At 38.7% G+C, this 15,533-nt stretch overlaps 1 protein-coding gene and 1 pseudogene across 1 annotated transcript in view; one reads left to right on the forward strand and one right to left on the reverse strand.

The window, feature by feature from the left end:
• The window catches only part of LOC139168954 (polyamine deacetylase HDAC10-like), a 17,413-nt pseudogene extending 17,350 nt beyond the window's left edge, over window positions 1-63 (reverse strand).
• A 244-nt stretch (window positions 64-307) lies between these two features.
• Window positions 308-15,533, forward strand: part of LOC139168955 (polyamine deacetylase HDAC10-like) — a 43,791-nt gene continuing 28,565 nt past the window's right edge. Inside the window, exons 1-10 of the mRNA XM_070754733.1 lie at window positions 308-313; window positions 375-434; window positions 545-634; window positions 1,232-1,338; window positions 3,121-3,188; window positions 5,233-5,518; window positions 6,764-6,856; window positions 11,122-11,202; window positions 14,219-14,272; window positions 14,544-14,625. Coding sequence (XP_070610834.1) covers window positions 308-313; window positions 375-434; window positions 545-634; window positions 1,232-1,338; window positions 3,121-3,188; window positions 5,233-5,518; window positions 6,764-6,856; window positions 11,122-11,202; window positions 14,219-14,272; window positions 14,544-14,625 — 927 coding nt within the window. The remainder of the gene's footprint in view (window positions 314-374; window positions 435-544; window positions 635-1,231; window positions 1,339-3,120; window positions 3,189-5,232; window positions 5,519-6,763; window positions 6,857-11,121; window positions 11,203-14,218; window positions 14,273-14,543; window positions 14,626-15,533) is intronic.

Raw genomic sequence — 15,533 nt, forward strand, 5'->3', positions numbered from 1 at the left:
ATATTAATTAAAAAATACTTCGTGGTTTTTCCCTATACCACGTTTTTCCCCACCCAATGACATCATATGTCATCGCCAAACTTTCATCCACCTTTAATAAATATTTTTTGTTAATAAACTTTAATTAATAAACATGGTGAGTAATAATCTAAATGGTTGCTAAGGGAATGGGAAATTGTAATTTAGGGATTTAAAGTGTTAAGGGAAGGATTGTGATACTGTTCATAGCCAAAAATGGTGTATTTACTTCCGCATCTCTACTTTGCGGAAATTCAACTTTTGCGGGCAGTCTCGGAACGCATCCCCCATGAAAGTTGAGGGAACACTGTACTATAATATAAGCGCTGTGTTGATTTTTTCCCCCTCAACTGTAGTTTGATCCAGAACTTGTGTTGATTTCTGCTGGATATGACTCTGGCATAGGCGATCCAGAGGTAAGCTCTTTTCTAAATATTGTTTTTCTTTCTTTTTTCCCCATGAAAACAGGCCTTTTTTAAAATAAAAAATAAAAATCCAACTTCGTTCCTGTTTGTTTTGGTTTTAGGGGCAGATGAAAGCAACTCCAGAATGCTTTTCCCATCTTACCCATTTTCTAATGAATTTAGCTCATGGAAAGTTGTGTGCAGTTTTAGAGGTATGGTTTCTATTACAATCTGATTTCCAATTCAATAAATATTATCAACTTTTTCATCATAGTTACTGTTTAAATTTTTCTAGAATTATGAATATTCACATATTGACACTAGCCTAAGAATATAGGTAGTCCTCGACTTATGATATATCACTTAGCAACCAATTAAAGTTCCAGTGAGCCTACCAGAGGAATACTTACAACCTGAATTTGAAGTTCCAATGGCCATTTTCCCATTCACAGGCATGTGACCTTACTTTGTGTGCTTGGCAACGAGGCCCCATAGGCCATTCCAGAGATCATAAATACATTTGAGGTTTGGAATATTGATAATACAATTCTTACAATTATATCACTTCTTTCTTTATGAAATGATATTTTATTAATTTTTGGTACTTTTTTCCTAATATTTTTTATTTATTTCCAAAGTTGAAATACAAAATCAGAAAAAAGGGGGAAAAGATTATATGCTTGGAGACTAGCTGGTGCTTATGAATTCTACTTGTTTATTTTCTTGTAATTTAACACACAGATGATGTTGTTTGCTTACAATCTTTGCTTGGAATTTTGTATGCTCCTTTATATTTTGTTTTTATTTAGGGTGGATATCACTTACGGTCACTCTCTGAATCAGTCTGCATGACTCTAAAGGCTTTGCTTGGAGATCCTTTACCTCCTTTGTCTGGTGAAATGATGCCATGTTTGAGGTACATGTATGACAATGTTCATGTGTGTAGGCATGTAATAACTAAAAAGATAGAACTGCATTGGCAAAAGGCCAGTTCTAAAGAAGACTGTGGATGGGACAATCTTACAAAATTATTTCCATTAAGGGATTGTCAAAAAAGAAAAAATCCAAAATGGTGATCATACAATTGAAACTACCATCTGAACTTTTTAAAATTTCTCTGTGTGCATGTCTGTACATAGGATTCCTCTATTGGCAAAAGTGCAAAGTCCAGCATACAATTAGGTTTTACTGTCTACCCAAGCCCTGCATTTAAATGCACCTTCTAACCGTTTTATGTAGGTTGACTTGTAGCAGACACATCCGTGAAGTTTTTAGAGAGGAGAGATTGGATGTACATTTCGTGTACCTGTTCTTTTGGTGCTTGGCCTATAAACTGTGTTGTATTGTTCCATCCAAAAAATCATTGCTCAGTGAGGAATCTGTTGAACAATGGTATACAATTATGACATGGATAGGTTATATATTTATTTTAATTTGAAGATTTCATATGGGCCACCATAACTTCAAACCAGTGTTTCTCAATCTTGACAGCTTGAAGATTTGTTGCTTCATTTTCCAGTATTCCCCAACTGGCGTGCTTTAAAATTTGGGTGACCAAAACAGAAGCTCATATAGAAATGTTACTCTAAAGAATGGGAATTTCTACTGACTTTCACTCTCTCTCTTGATAAACGACAAAGTTTAGGCCGGGGTGGCGATCCTATGGCACGGGTGCCATAGGTGACACGTGGAGCCATATCTGCTGGCAGGTGAGCTCTTGCCCTAGCCCAGCTCCAGCATGCATGTGTGTGTTGGCCAGGAGGCTCTAGGAGGGTATTTTTGGCTTCCAGAGAGCCTCTGGGGGGATGGAGGAGTGTGTTTTTACCCATCCTCCGGCTCTGGGGAAGCCTTTGGAGCCTGGGGAGGGTGAAACATGAGCTTATTGGGCCCACCAGAAGTTGGGAAACAGGCCGTTTCTGATCTCCAGAGGGCCTGGGGGGGGGAAAGCTGTTTTCACCCTCCCCAGGCCCCTCCCCTTCTTTTTAACCCCCTTTTTGGCTGCAGCTGAAAAAAGGTGGCAATTTAGTTTCAACGCTCCTCCTCCCTCACAGAGCCCTCCTCGCCCCCTCCCCTTCTTTTTAACCCCCTTTTTGGCTGCAGCTGAAAAAAGGTGGCAATTTAGTTTCAGCGCTCCCCCTCCCTCACAGAGCCCTCCTCGCCCCCTCCCCTTCTTTTTGTTTTTTGTTTCTGGGGTTTCAGCGAAGCTTTCCTGAAGCCAGGAGGGCGAAACTACCTCTCCTAAGACCAAAAATCAGCTGACCAGCGGGCGCATGCGCTCTGGAGCTGAAACCTAGCAGTCTGGTGTGCCCTCAGATATGGCTCCCCGCGCCATAGGTTCACCATCACGGTCTTATATGAATTTTTTTTTCCAACAAAAGAGGTAGATTTATTTTTGAAGTGTCTACATATTATAAAATCCTGGGAATTACAAAGAATGGTAGAAAAATATCATATTCAACCAGATGAGATAGTGAATATTGATATATGTACTTTATTTTGCTTTCATAATTTTAAGTTTATTTTAGATACCATAGCCTCAGGTTTTTCTGCCATGTATCATTGCAAATAACACTTATACAGATTATTATATTTAAAAATATAGAGGTCTGCGGAGAGGGGCGGCATACAAATCTAAATAATAAATAAAATAAATAAAATATATATTCAAAGAATATGCATCCCATTTGATCTTTTTTAGTGCAAGGGAATCAATTGAGAATGTGAGAGCTGCACATAAACCATATTGGAAGTGTTTGACATATGAAGGTAATGGCAGAAATTCCCATATACTGTATATATATATGTGTGTGTCACATGTTTTTGCTGAAATTTGAAAATTAAGGGAGACTAGGATAGATTTATTTCGGCCTTCTTCTGGCCTCATCAGCTAGCTAGATGGAAAAATATTTATATATATTGCTGCAGATTATGGAAAGTATTAAAACATTTCTGGATTTAGTTTACTATCTATCCTTTTCTTAATTCACAGAAATCTCACTCATCAAGTTTAAACCAGATCCTTAAGTAGAATAAGTTATCAAATTCCTATTTCAATTTAGAAGGAATATTACAGTAGAAACTAGATTGGCTAGATTTTAACATTGCTAGGTAAATTCACATAAATTGACAATATATTGACTAAATTAATTTAGTCAATATAAATTAACAACTTTACTTGGGGAAAAGGAATCCTCAATCTGAGTATTGCATTGGCAGTTCTGTGTTAGCAAAAACTTCAGAAGAGAAGGATTTAGGGGTAGTGATTTCTGATAGTCTCAAAATGGGTGAGCAGTGTGGTTGGGCGGTAGGAAAAGCAAGTAGGATGCTTGGCTGCATAGCTAGAGGTATAACAAGCAGGAAGAGGGAGATCGTGATCCCCTTATAGAGCGCTGGTGAGACCACATTTGGAGTACTGTATTCAGTTCTGGAGACCTCACCTACAAAAAGTTATTGACAAAATTGAACGGGTCAAAAGACGGGCTACAAGAATGGTGGAAGGTCTTAAGCATAAAACCTATCAGGAAAGACTTAATGAACTCAATCTGTATAGTCTGGAGGACAGAAGGAAAAGGGGGGACATGATCGAAACATTTAATATGTTAAAGGGTTAAATAAGGTTCAGGAGGGAAGTGTTTTTAATAGGAAAGTGAACACAAGAACAAGGGGACACAATCTGAAGTTAGTTGGGGGAAAGATCAAAAGCAACGTGAGAAATTATTATTTCACTGAAAGAGTAGTAGATCCTTGGAACAAACTTCCAGCAGACGTGGTTGGTAAATCCACAGTAACTGAATTTAAACATGCCTGGGATAAACATATATCCATTGTAAGATAAAATACAGGAAATAGTATAAGGGCAGATTAGATGGACCATGGGGTCTTTTTCTGCCGTCAGTCTTCTATGTTTCTATGTTTCTAACTTGCCCTAAAGTTCTTTCTTCTTCTTTCTGAATTGTCAAAAGAAAGATTGACCATATAAAGGATGTCAGTGGCAAATTTAGCTTGAATAATTATAACAGTATATGTAGTTGAAATAACTGGAATTGAATTAATTTAAAAGAGTATGGGTGTATTTAAAAATATGCTGCATATTAAATATATACTTAAAGAGTGTATACTTAAAAATATCAACCAAAGAAGTGTTTTTTCAGAATGTGGGAGAATAAGCACAGGGAGTTACAACAAGGACATGATGCTTTGATTCATTAATGCAGGGCTGTCAAACCTCCGGCCCACAAGATGTATTACACTCTGGCCATGCCAGCGCTCAGTTTACAAAGGGGGAAAAAGTCCCTATTGGTCTAGTGACACTGCTGTGACTACGTGAGTTTGACCCTCCTGCATTAATGGAACTACATCATCTTTCTTGTAGCAGTTGGGAAAATCCAAGCTGCTTTAATCAAGTACTGTGATCCCTCTAACTTGAAACATTTCTACCAACACATTTTCAATGTAGGTGCAACCCATCTATCTGACTTTTACATAGCTCCAACAATAAGGGGATTATTCCATATTATATACTAGGCAACAAAAATGTAAAAACTGTCCATTTTCTACTAAAAAACAATGTTAAAATTTTGAACTAAACGAATAATTTTTGAGCTAAATGTGTTGTTTCCCCCAGAAATCTGAACAGATATTTGAAAATGTGGCAATCCCCAATCCCCAAGTATAACTAGCAGAATCAACTTTCCATAAATTGGATTTTGAGGCTTGTAATCCCAACAGATCTGAAGGCCACTGGTTTGAGGAAAACAAGCATAATTTGTCTTCACTGTGGAGATGGGCTGTGTTCTGTTGTCATTTCCAGGTGTAACTCCAGTGCAAGACCTCGGTATTATACCCTGTGGAGCAGAAAAAGCTGAGCTTACACAAACCAATGTGGAACTCCTAAATCCTCAAGAAGTTGGAAAGGGAGATGTCAATGAAGTCATCAAAACAGATAGGTTTTTGGAGACGCATATGAAAAGCATTTTGTCTTTGAAACCTTCTATTAGAACAGCAGCCGCTGTAGATGAGTGTGGTGCACACCTGCTCCCGCCAACTGTTCACATTCCAAAGGGCCTGGATGGGAAAGAGTTCAAAACTACTCTCAGGTTAGCCACACTGTTCATCAGCTCAAAACAGGGTCTGTCATGATACAACCAAATCTTTAATATTCAGCTTTCAATGAAAAACAAAGTTCAGCCTCTCCAGTTAGAAGGATTGGTGGCAAAAGCTTGCCAGTGTAAAGTACAGGAAGTCCTTTACTTACAACAGTTCATTTAGTGACTGCTCAAAGTTACAATGGCACCGAAAAATAAGTGAGTTGTGATCATTTCTCACACTTGCAGCATCCCCATGATCATGTGATCAAAATTTAGAAGCTTGACAACTGCTTCATATTTATGACAGTGTCCTATAATCAGTTTTTGTGACTTTCTGACAAGCAATGTCAATGGGGAAGCCAGATTCACTTAACAACAGTATTGTTAATTGAACAACTGCAATTATTTTCTTAACAACTGTGGGAAGAAAGATTGCAAAATGAGACAAAACTCAACAAATGTTTCCCTCAGAGACATAAATTTCAGGCCCCATAGTGGTAGTAAGTCAAGGATTACCTGTAGAACATCAAGTAGAAGTGGCCTGTGATTATTTGTTTATTTTTCAAAATTATAAGGCAGCCAAACTCACACAGAGGTGTTTCCAGGCACTTTATAACATTTAAAAATTCCCCATATTAAAAAACCCCGATGACAACCCACCCTCCCCAGAGTGATAATCTGTTTAATCCGGAATACAAAAGTCCTTCTATATTTAAATTAACAGATTAACACAGTTGGAAGGGGCCTTGCAGGTCATTTAGTCCAGAGGTAAGCAAAGTTGGCTCTTCTATGACATGTGGACTTCAACTCCCAGAATTCCTGAGCCAATCATGCTAGCTCAAGGAATTCTGGGAGTTGAAGTCCACATGTCAGAAGAGCCAACTTTGCCAACTCCTGACCTAGTCCAACCCCCTGCCCAAGCAGGAGACCCTTTATCTGCCTCCATTTAGGATTTAACTCACAACCTCCTGATTGTGAGGCAAGAGCTCCACCTCTAGGCCACAGCAGCTGGGTTTTTATATGTCTCAAGAAGAAATTGCTGGGGTTAATTGATGTTGTAGTTAACATAAGATTCCTCCTGAATAATAGAGACAACACTTTTAGTGTACAATACGCAGAGTAATTTATAATGTGGGCAACATTTATATGTCCATTAAGAAGTAATAAATTCTTAACTCAGCATGTTGTTCAAGCATTACAGTTGTTCCGAATGTTCTGGTGTATAACCATCATTCAAATATATGTATTTCACAGTGCATTTGATGTGAAAAATATGAAAGAAGAAGCTCTAAACTCACTCCTGAACATGCTGGCTGTCCTTAACAAAATCATTAAAAAGGAGGTAATGTTAATCATTTGGAAAGCTGGGTTGATTCAAAATGGCATATTTTTTTCTAGTTGAGGAGGATTATATTTTATAACCTCACAGCCATTCCTAAAGGGAAGTTGTTCTTAAATTGAAGCTATGCCCTAAATTGTCTATGAAGATTCTCAGATATCCAAGTTATAGTTACGGTCAGTGTTCCCTCTAATTTTTTTTTGGGGGGGGGCGGAAAAGTATAGTATCTGAGCGGCAGTCCCTTCGGGACTGGGCGGCACATAAATGAATGAATGAATGAATGAATGAATGAATGAATGAATGAATGAATAAATGAATAAATGAATAAATGAATAAATGAATAAATGAATGAATAAATAAATAAACAAACAAACAAACAAGCAAGCAAGCAAGCAAACAAACAAACAAACAAACAAATAAATAAATAAAAAACCCACCCTGTTTTGCCTCAGAGAATTTCAAAATAAAATACTGTACTGTGTGTCTATAACAGTGAGCTCATAATAGGGCAACTCTATCAATATCAAAATGCCACTTAAATAGTTGAGCTAGTTTCAAACTAGATTTTGATTTTCTTTCTCTCTTCCTTACTCCCATTCTTTTTCTTTCTCTTTTCCTTCCTCTCTTTTTTCTATCTGTTTCTCTCTCTTCCTCTCTTCCTCTCTCTCTCTCTTTCCCTCTCACTCTTTCCCTCTTGGCTTCTGGGCAGGTTTGGAAAACTCTGAGTTGATGATGATTTTTAAGTGAGCGATTGCTCACTGCTCAGCTTAGAGGGAACTATGGTTACGGTATATCAAAAGTGGTTTTTATTTTTGAAGGAAAAACAAGACCCTTTGCTTCCTATCCTGGAAGCTTCATTAGTTGTATTACATCAGTGGTTCTCAACCTTTCTAATGCCATGACCCCTTAATACGGTTCCTCATGTTGTGGTGACCCCCAACCATAAGTCTAGTGCCAATTCTCCCAACAGAGCTTCAAGCTGATTGGCAGGAAGGTCAGAGATTCTCAGTTATGCTGTTTTTAAAAAAAAGTAACTTGATTGATTTGGGGGGGGGGACAAGATATCAATGACTACTTCAGCTTCAACTACAACAACACATGAGCACACAACAGATACAAACTTAAAGTAAACCACTCTAAACTCGACTGCAGGAAATACAACTTTAGTAACCCAATAGTTGATGCATGGAACTCACTTAATAACTTTATAAAAATATTATATAAAAGATTTAAATAATAATTGTCACATCATGATATGTATTTCATTATTTGCCTCGACCTTCCCGTTACTGTATACCTCTGGCATTATGACTTGTATACAAAAATCATGTAAGAGTTTGAAAAGGCCTAGATGGGATGTATTCCATCTCCATTCCAAAGTAGACCATTTATTCATGCATAATCTTTGCTAGGATAAAAGTTAAAACAACTTCAAGCCACCTAAGTCTATTCTAATACAGTTGGTACCTCTACTCTCCATGACCAGGTTCATAAGTAGAAAAGTTTGTAATAAGAAGCAATTTTGCCCATAGGAATCAATGTAAAAGCAAATCATGTGTGCGATTGGGGAAACCACAGGGAGGGTGGAGTCCCTGTTTCCTCCCAGGAGATTGCTAGAGAGGGCCCATGGAGGCTCCTCCCCACCTTTTCTGGCCCCATTTCCTCCCAGGAGATTCCTGCAGAGGCCTCACAGAGGCTTCTGCCTGCCTTTTCCGGTTACAGTTTCGGAGGCTCGGGTTTGTAAGTGGAAAATGGTTCTTGAGAAGAGGCAAAAGTTTGTAAGTAGAGGCATTCTTAGGTAGAAGTACCACTGTACCTTTGTAAATTAAATGACAATAATTATCTGCACATCTAATATGCACAAATGAATAGTAGAGAGGTACTGCCAAGTTATTAGTTTTTAGCTAATTAGTTAATCAAATTTCTTTGTGCTAGCAACATGGTTTTTAGAATTGGAGTCCTTCTTTTTATACTTGGGGAAACCTAAGTTTCTTTCTATTTGCTCCATATCAAAATATTTTCTTTCTTTCTTTCCTTTTTTCTTTCTTTCTTTCTTTCTTTCTTTCTTTCTTTCTTTCTTTCTTCCTTCCTTCCTTCCTTCCCTTTATTAAATTATATGCCACCTAACTCCCAAAGGACTCCAGGCAGCTTAACAGCAGAATAAAATATTTAAAATATCCAAAACATTAAACCAATTTAAAACCATGGCTGGATCTCACCGATTACAGCCACGAGATCAACAGCCCCAGGCCTGCCGCAAAAGCCAGGCCTTAATAGCTTTTTGAAAGGCCAATAGGGTGAGGGGCAGTCCTGACCTCTGGAGGTAACTGGTTCCAGAGATCTAGGGCAGCCACAGAGAAGACCCTCGTCGGCCCACCAGTCAACACTGTTTAGCTGACGGGACCTGAAGGACACCAACCCTGTGGAGTTGAGTGGCAGAGGCGGTCTCAAAGATAACCTGGCCCTACGCCATGTAGGGCTTTAAAGATAATGACCAACACCTTGAATTGCACCTGTAGACCAATATGGAACCAGTGCAACTTGTGGAGAATTGGTGTAATGTGGGTGTACGAGGTGTACCCACGACAGCTCACGTTGCTGCATTCTGGATCAGTTGTAATCTCTGAGCAATCTTCGAGGGCAGCCCCATGTAGAATGTGTTGCAATAATCTAATCAGGAGGCAACAAGGGCATGATTGACTGAGGAGTGCCTCTCGATCCAAGTAGGGTCATAGTTGGTGCATAAGACGCACTTGTGCAAAGGTCTCTCTAACTACAGCTGTCAAATGTTGATCTAATTTTAGCTGTGAATCTAGGAGGACACTCAAATTTCAAATCCTTTCTGAGTGGGACAACTTCTCCCCCACCCAAGAGCCAAGGATGGACAGTTGACATAGTTTTCAGGAGGCAATATTCACAGCCATTCGGTCTTGTCTGGGTTGAGTCTGAGCCTATTAACTCCCATCTTCACAGCCTCAAGGCACTGGAACATCACATCCACTGCTTTACTGAATTGACATGAGGTGGAGGTATATAACTGGGTATCATCCGCATATTGCTGATACCTCACCCAAATCATCAGATGACCTCACCCAGTGGTTTCATGTAGATATAAAATAGGAGGGGGGAGATGACCGAGCCCTGAGGCACCCCACAGACGAGGGGTCTAGAGGTCAATCTCTGTCCTCCTACTAACACTGACTGAGATCGACCAGAGAGATAGGAGGAGAACCACCATAACACGGTGCCTCCTAACCCTAAATCTCTTAATCATCCCAGAAGGATACCATAGTAAATGGTATTGAAAGCAGCTGAGAGGTCAAGTAGGACCAAGATTGAGGAACGACCCCTATCTTCGGCTCACCAGAGATCATCCGTCAGCGCAACCAAAGCTGTAGTTAGGCCTGAAACCAGATTGAAAGGGGTCCACATGATCTGTTGATATTGATTGAAATCAGAACACGAATGTATCCTGTAAATAGACTACACATCCTATTTGGTGCATTACTAAGATTTAACTGACTGTTTAATTTAGGGAAATATGTCATCAGACACTGGTGTTTGCTGGTAGCCCTCAAATCAATATCCTTCTCTAGATGTAATAATGGGCACAATAATTCCTTTTGTGGCAGAATAGGAACATATCCAGACTTGATAACGTATATTCTTTTAAATGTCCAAGTATTTTGTTTTGATATTAATTTTACAGTATTTGCAGAGACTTTATTTGTTCTTATAACTATACCAATCTAGACATTCATATGCAATACAGATCTGCGGCACGAATCCCAGCGACCAGTTAGGTCCACAGAGTTGGCCTTCTCCGGGTCCCGTCGACTAAACAATGTCGGCTGGCGGGACCCAGGGGAAGAGCCTTCTCTGTGGCGGCCCAGACCCTCTGGAACCAGCTCCCATTGGAGATTAGGATTGCCCCCACCCTCCTTGCCTTTCATAAACTTCTTAAAACCCACCTCTGCCGTCAGGCATGGGGGAACTGAAATATCTTCCCAGGCGTATATAGTTTATGTATGGTATGTTGTGTATATGTTTTGTAAATTATGGGTTTTTAGTTTTAAATATTAGATTTGTATTCTACATTGTGTTCTATTACTGCTGTGAGCCGCCCTGAGTCTACGGAGAGAGGCGGCATACAAATTTTAATAATAATAATAATGATGATAATAATAATAATAATATAATAATAATAATAATAATAATAATAATATAAGCTTGACTGTAAGTAATATTACATAAAATAGTAACATTTTAATTATTATCATGTTGCAATTTCATCTACACCTTCACTTTCTTCTGCCATTGCGATAGCACATTGTAGAAACTGGAAGGTACCAAAGTAGGTATAAGAATGTTGTGCCTAATACTTTCTTGCACAGTTTGGTACTTAAAAGGACAATGTACTAAATTATTATTCAAAAATGATTCAAAGACACACTTTGAATGTCACAGAAAGCACACCTCTTTATTGTTCATTGAAATAGTTGATTTTTTTTTAACCATCTACATGATCCTGAAAAAAAGTATTAATATTTTTAGGAGTCATACTAACTTTAATTAGCCATCTTTTGTAACCAAGCATAGTTTTTTCAGTGGGATCTTTGGTGTTCTCTGAACTATAGAGCCGGGGTGGCACAGCAGGTGGAGTGCTGCACTGCAGGCCACTGAAGCTGACTGTAGATCTGAAGGTCAGCGGTTCAAATCTCATCACCGGCTCAAGGTTGACTCAGCCTTCCATCCTTCCGAGGTGTGTAAAATGAGGATCCGGACTGTGTGGGCAATATGCTGGCTCTGTTAAAAAGTGCTATTGCTAACATGTTGCAAGCCGCCCTGAGTCTAAGGAGAAGGGTGGCATAAAAAACCTGAATAAGTAAATAAATAAATAAACGTAGTGGTTTTCTTGCAGACTTTTCATTACCAAATACATTTTAGCTAGTTTGCCAATGAAACCTCTGCAAGAAAACCACCAAACTCAGAGAGCACCAGGGACCCCAAAGAGGAGGGGTGGGTTCCTCCCAGTTCGGGCCAGATCATCCGAGCCATTAGCGACCCGCTGGAGACGTGAAGATGGCGTCTGTGCCCTCATCTTTTTTCAGAATTTTTGATGATTCTTTTTTTCACTGTATGGATGGCTTCTCATCCTCTGATTTGAAAAAAACCCCCTCCTGACCGCCCCCCAGGTTAATACTAATAAAGTTCCTCAGCTGTGTTTCAGGTTGAGACCACTTTCTGAGCATGCGTGGAAGTGAATTCGCAGGAGGGCATGTCGCAATATGAACCCTGCCACAGAGCTACAGATATTCTCTTTTATCAATACCTTTTCAGATTCTAAACGTTGAACCATTTTTGGCTAATGCTTTCAGTTCTTAACATTGTCTATTATTTAGGGACCTGGGAAAATTCTTGACAGATTTTGAAAAGAAATACATCTGTCATAACCTGGACTATTTGTATACATATTCACTTTATTTGCAAAATGAACAGTACTCATTTCTATATGAATAAACTATTTAACCCAATGGGATGTACTTCTGAATGACTTGTTCATAATTGCACTATATGCAATTTGATCCATTTTAAGAATACTATTAATGTATTGTACATGATAACAATGATACAAAGACTACATAGTTAGGGTAGAAAAGGAATAAGTAGATATACGTAGCTGATGGGTGTGCTGTGGTGAAAAGCAGAGATTTGTTGCTACTGAATTACAGTGATCCCTCGATTTTCGCGGTCTCGATTTTCGCGAAACGCTATACCACGGTTTTTAAAAAAAATATTAATTAAAAAATACTCCACGTTTTTTTTGCTATACCACGGTTTTTCCCACCCGATGACGTCATACGTCATCACCAAGAGTCACTTCTCTGTCTCTTTCTCTTTCTTTCCTGTCATTCTCTGCTTCAATCATTTTCTCATTTCTCTTTTTTTCTCCCCTTTTTTCTATCATTTCTCTCTCTCTTCCTTCCACTCTTCTCTCTCTCTCTTTCTTCCTCTCTCTCACTCTCTTCCTTCCTTTCTCATCTCTATTCTTTCTTTCCTTCTCTCTCTTTCTCTCTCCCCCTCTTGCTCTCTCTCTTTTTCTCACTTTCCCTCTCTCGTGCGAAAGGACGAGCGGCGAGCGGCGGGTGGGCGAACGGACGAGCGGCGGGCGGGCGGGCGAACGGACGAGCGCGGGCGGGCGCGCGAAAGGACGAGCGGCGAGCGGCAGGTGGGCGGGCGAGTGGGCGGGCAAACGGACGAGCGGCAGGCAGGCGAGCGGACGAGCGGCGGGCGAAAGGACGAGCGGCGAGCGGCGGGCGAAAGGACGAGCAGCGGGCGGGCGAACGGACGAGCGGCGAGATGTTTATTTTATTTATTTAGATAGATGTTTATCTAATATTACTGTAGTTGCACTTTCGTCGCTCCCCGGCCCCACCATCTGCGCATGCGCGGCCATGGAAAAAGGGCGCGCCTGCGCAGATGGTGTTTTTACTTCCACACCACTATACCGCGGAAAATCGATTATCGCGGGAGGTCTTGGAACGTAACCCCCGCGATAATCGAGGGATCACTGTAATACAAAATATACTGCTCAAAAAAATAAAGGGAACACTCAAAAAACACATACTAGATCTGAATGAATGAAATATGCTCATTGAATATTTCATTTGCACAACTATTCCATTTTCACAACAGTATGTGAAATTGATTAGAAATCAGTGTTGCTTCCTAACTGGACAATTGGATTTCACAGAAGTTTGATTTACTTGAAATTATATTATGTTTTCTAAGTGCTCCCTTTATTTTTTGAGCAGTCTATATTACTTTGCTAGAAATAAATTAGACTTTGTTCATGATGCATAATATTAATTTATGTATTAGGAAACGTTTGCCATATATGCTATAATCCTTAAATTTTGTAGTTAGCATATTGTCAGAATTATACATATAGAATTATAAAAGAGCTCTTAATTTATATGTTTAGATTACTAGTTCCTTCATTGAATTCTCAGAAGTTGTTATTTATAGTGCAATTACAATGGTAGTTGACTATATATGGTTAATTTTGCTGGACTGTCAACTAGGCCAGTTTTCTTTTATGTAGTCCATTATATCAGATTACCTTACATAGACTAAGCTATTTGTCATAAAGTTTTCACTACTGGTAACAGGCTAGTCTAATCACAGGTCAGTCTCTCTCAGCCCAGCATATCTCACAGGATTGTTATTGCAAGAAAAAGAAAGAGGAAGATGTATTTGGTAAATTTGCCATATTCAGTTATTTATAAAAAATAATAAAGGTAAAGATAAAGAAATAATTATTATATACAGTATATACATAACAGATCTTGAAATATTTTGTTGTGCAGAGTCCTGTGTGTATTTGTTGGTGACATGGACATGAAAATTGAGTTGGATGATGAGTAAGTATCAATATTTCAACCAGTTTATTTATAGTTGTGCAGTTGGTTCCAAACATGAAATTTCGCTAAGGTCAGTGGGGCTTTGTAAGAAAAAAAATGGAACTTTGAATTTTTTTATTGGAATAATTTTACATCTAAAACATGCATTTGATTATAACAGTTCTTTACTTGTATATTTCCTGGATATATGTATTTGCTTTATTATTACCAGGGTGGCAACTATTTTAGAGAGATAATATTTATAGGACCTATTTTTAAAAATATTTTACAGCAAAGTCCTCTTGATCAATATCTGTCGTAAACGTTCTGAACAAGTTAACACCAAACACAATGTCTCTCTCAACTGGAAAGAAGTAAGTTTATTGTATTTTTTTTAATCACCCAAGTATGATTTAGTGAGAATGCAAGGATATAAATTTTGAGTTGAACTATATATTCAGCAATTTTCACTGATCTTAGAATGTGGATGGCATGCAAATATTTGAATATTGTCATCCAACTGAGAATTCTGCCTGCTGGAAATGTACAGATTGCTACCTAGAGTCATGCTAAAGTTTATTTATTTATTTATTTATTACTTAGATTTGTATGCCGCCCCTCTCCGAAGACTCAGGGCGGCATATGGGTGGGCCATAAATTTTACAACCAATCAATCAGGGTTATAGCAAATGCTATAAATATATCTGGGAAAAATTGAAGAACTGCTACCTGGAAGAAATTGGCACAACGTTTTTAGAAACTTAGAAACTTTAGCACAATCATTAACCCTTGCCTCCCCTACATGAATTAGAAAGGACTGAGGAAAGTCACAATTGTAAAATAGATGGTTTTTCCCACAACTGACTTCCACTTTTTTGGCATATAAGACGCACCAGAGCATAAGACATACCTAGATTTTAGAGGAGGAAAACAAGGAAAAAAGTATTCTGAACCAAATGGTGTAGTAATATATTATTTAATAAAATACCAGTGTAGCAGAATATTTTTTTACAACCATGTACACTTTTTACAACCATGTACATTTTTTACAAACTTCAAATTTGACAGCTTTAAGACTTGTGGACTTCAGCTCCCAGAATTCCTTCTCCAGTCATGCTAGATGGGGTAATTAGAAGGCAAAAACACCTGTTTTTGCAAAAAGGCCCATTTTTCACCCTTTCTTGCAAAAACAAGGCATGCAGAGGGTTTGTGCACTTAGGGTGTGGGGGAAGGCAAAAACTCAATTTTTTGCAAAAAAATGGCCCATTTTCACCCATTCCTT

This window comes from Erythrolamprus reginae, chromosome 6 (assembly GCF_031021105.1).
Source record: "Erythrolamprus reginae isolate rEryReg1 chromosome 6, rEryReg1.hap1, whole genome shotgun sequence".
Classification (NCBI taxonomy): Eukaryota; Metazoa; Chordata; class Lepidosauria; order Squamata; family Dipsadidae; genus Erythrolamprus; species Erythrolamprus reginae.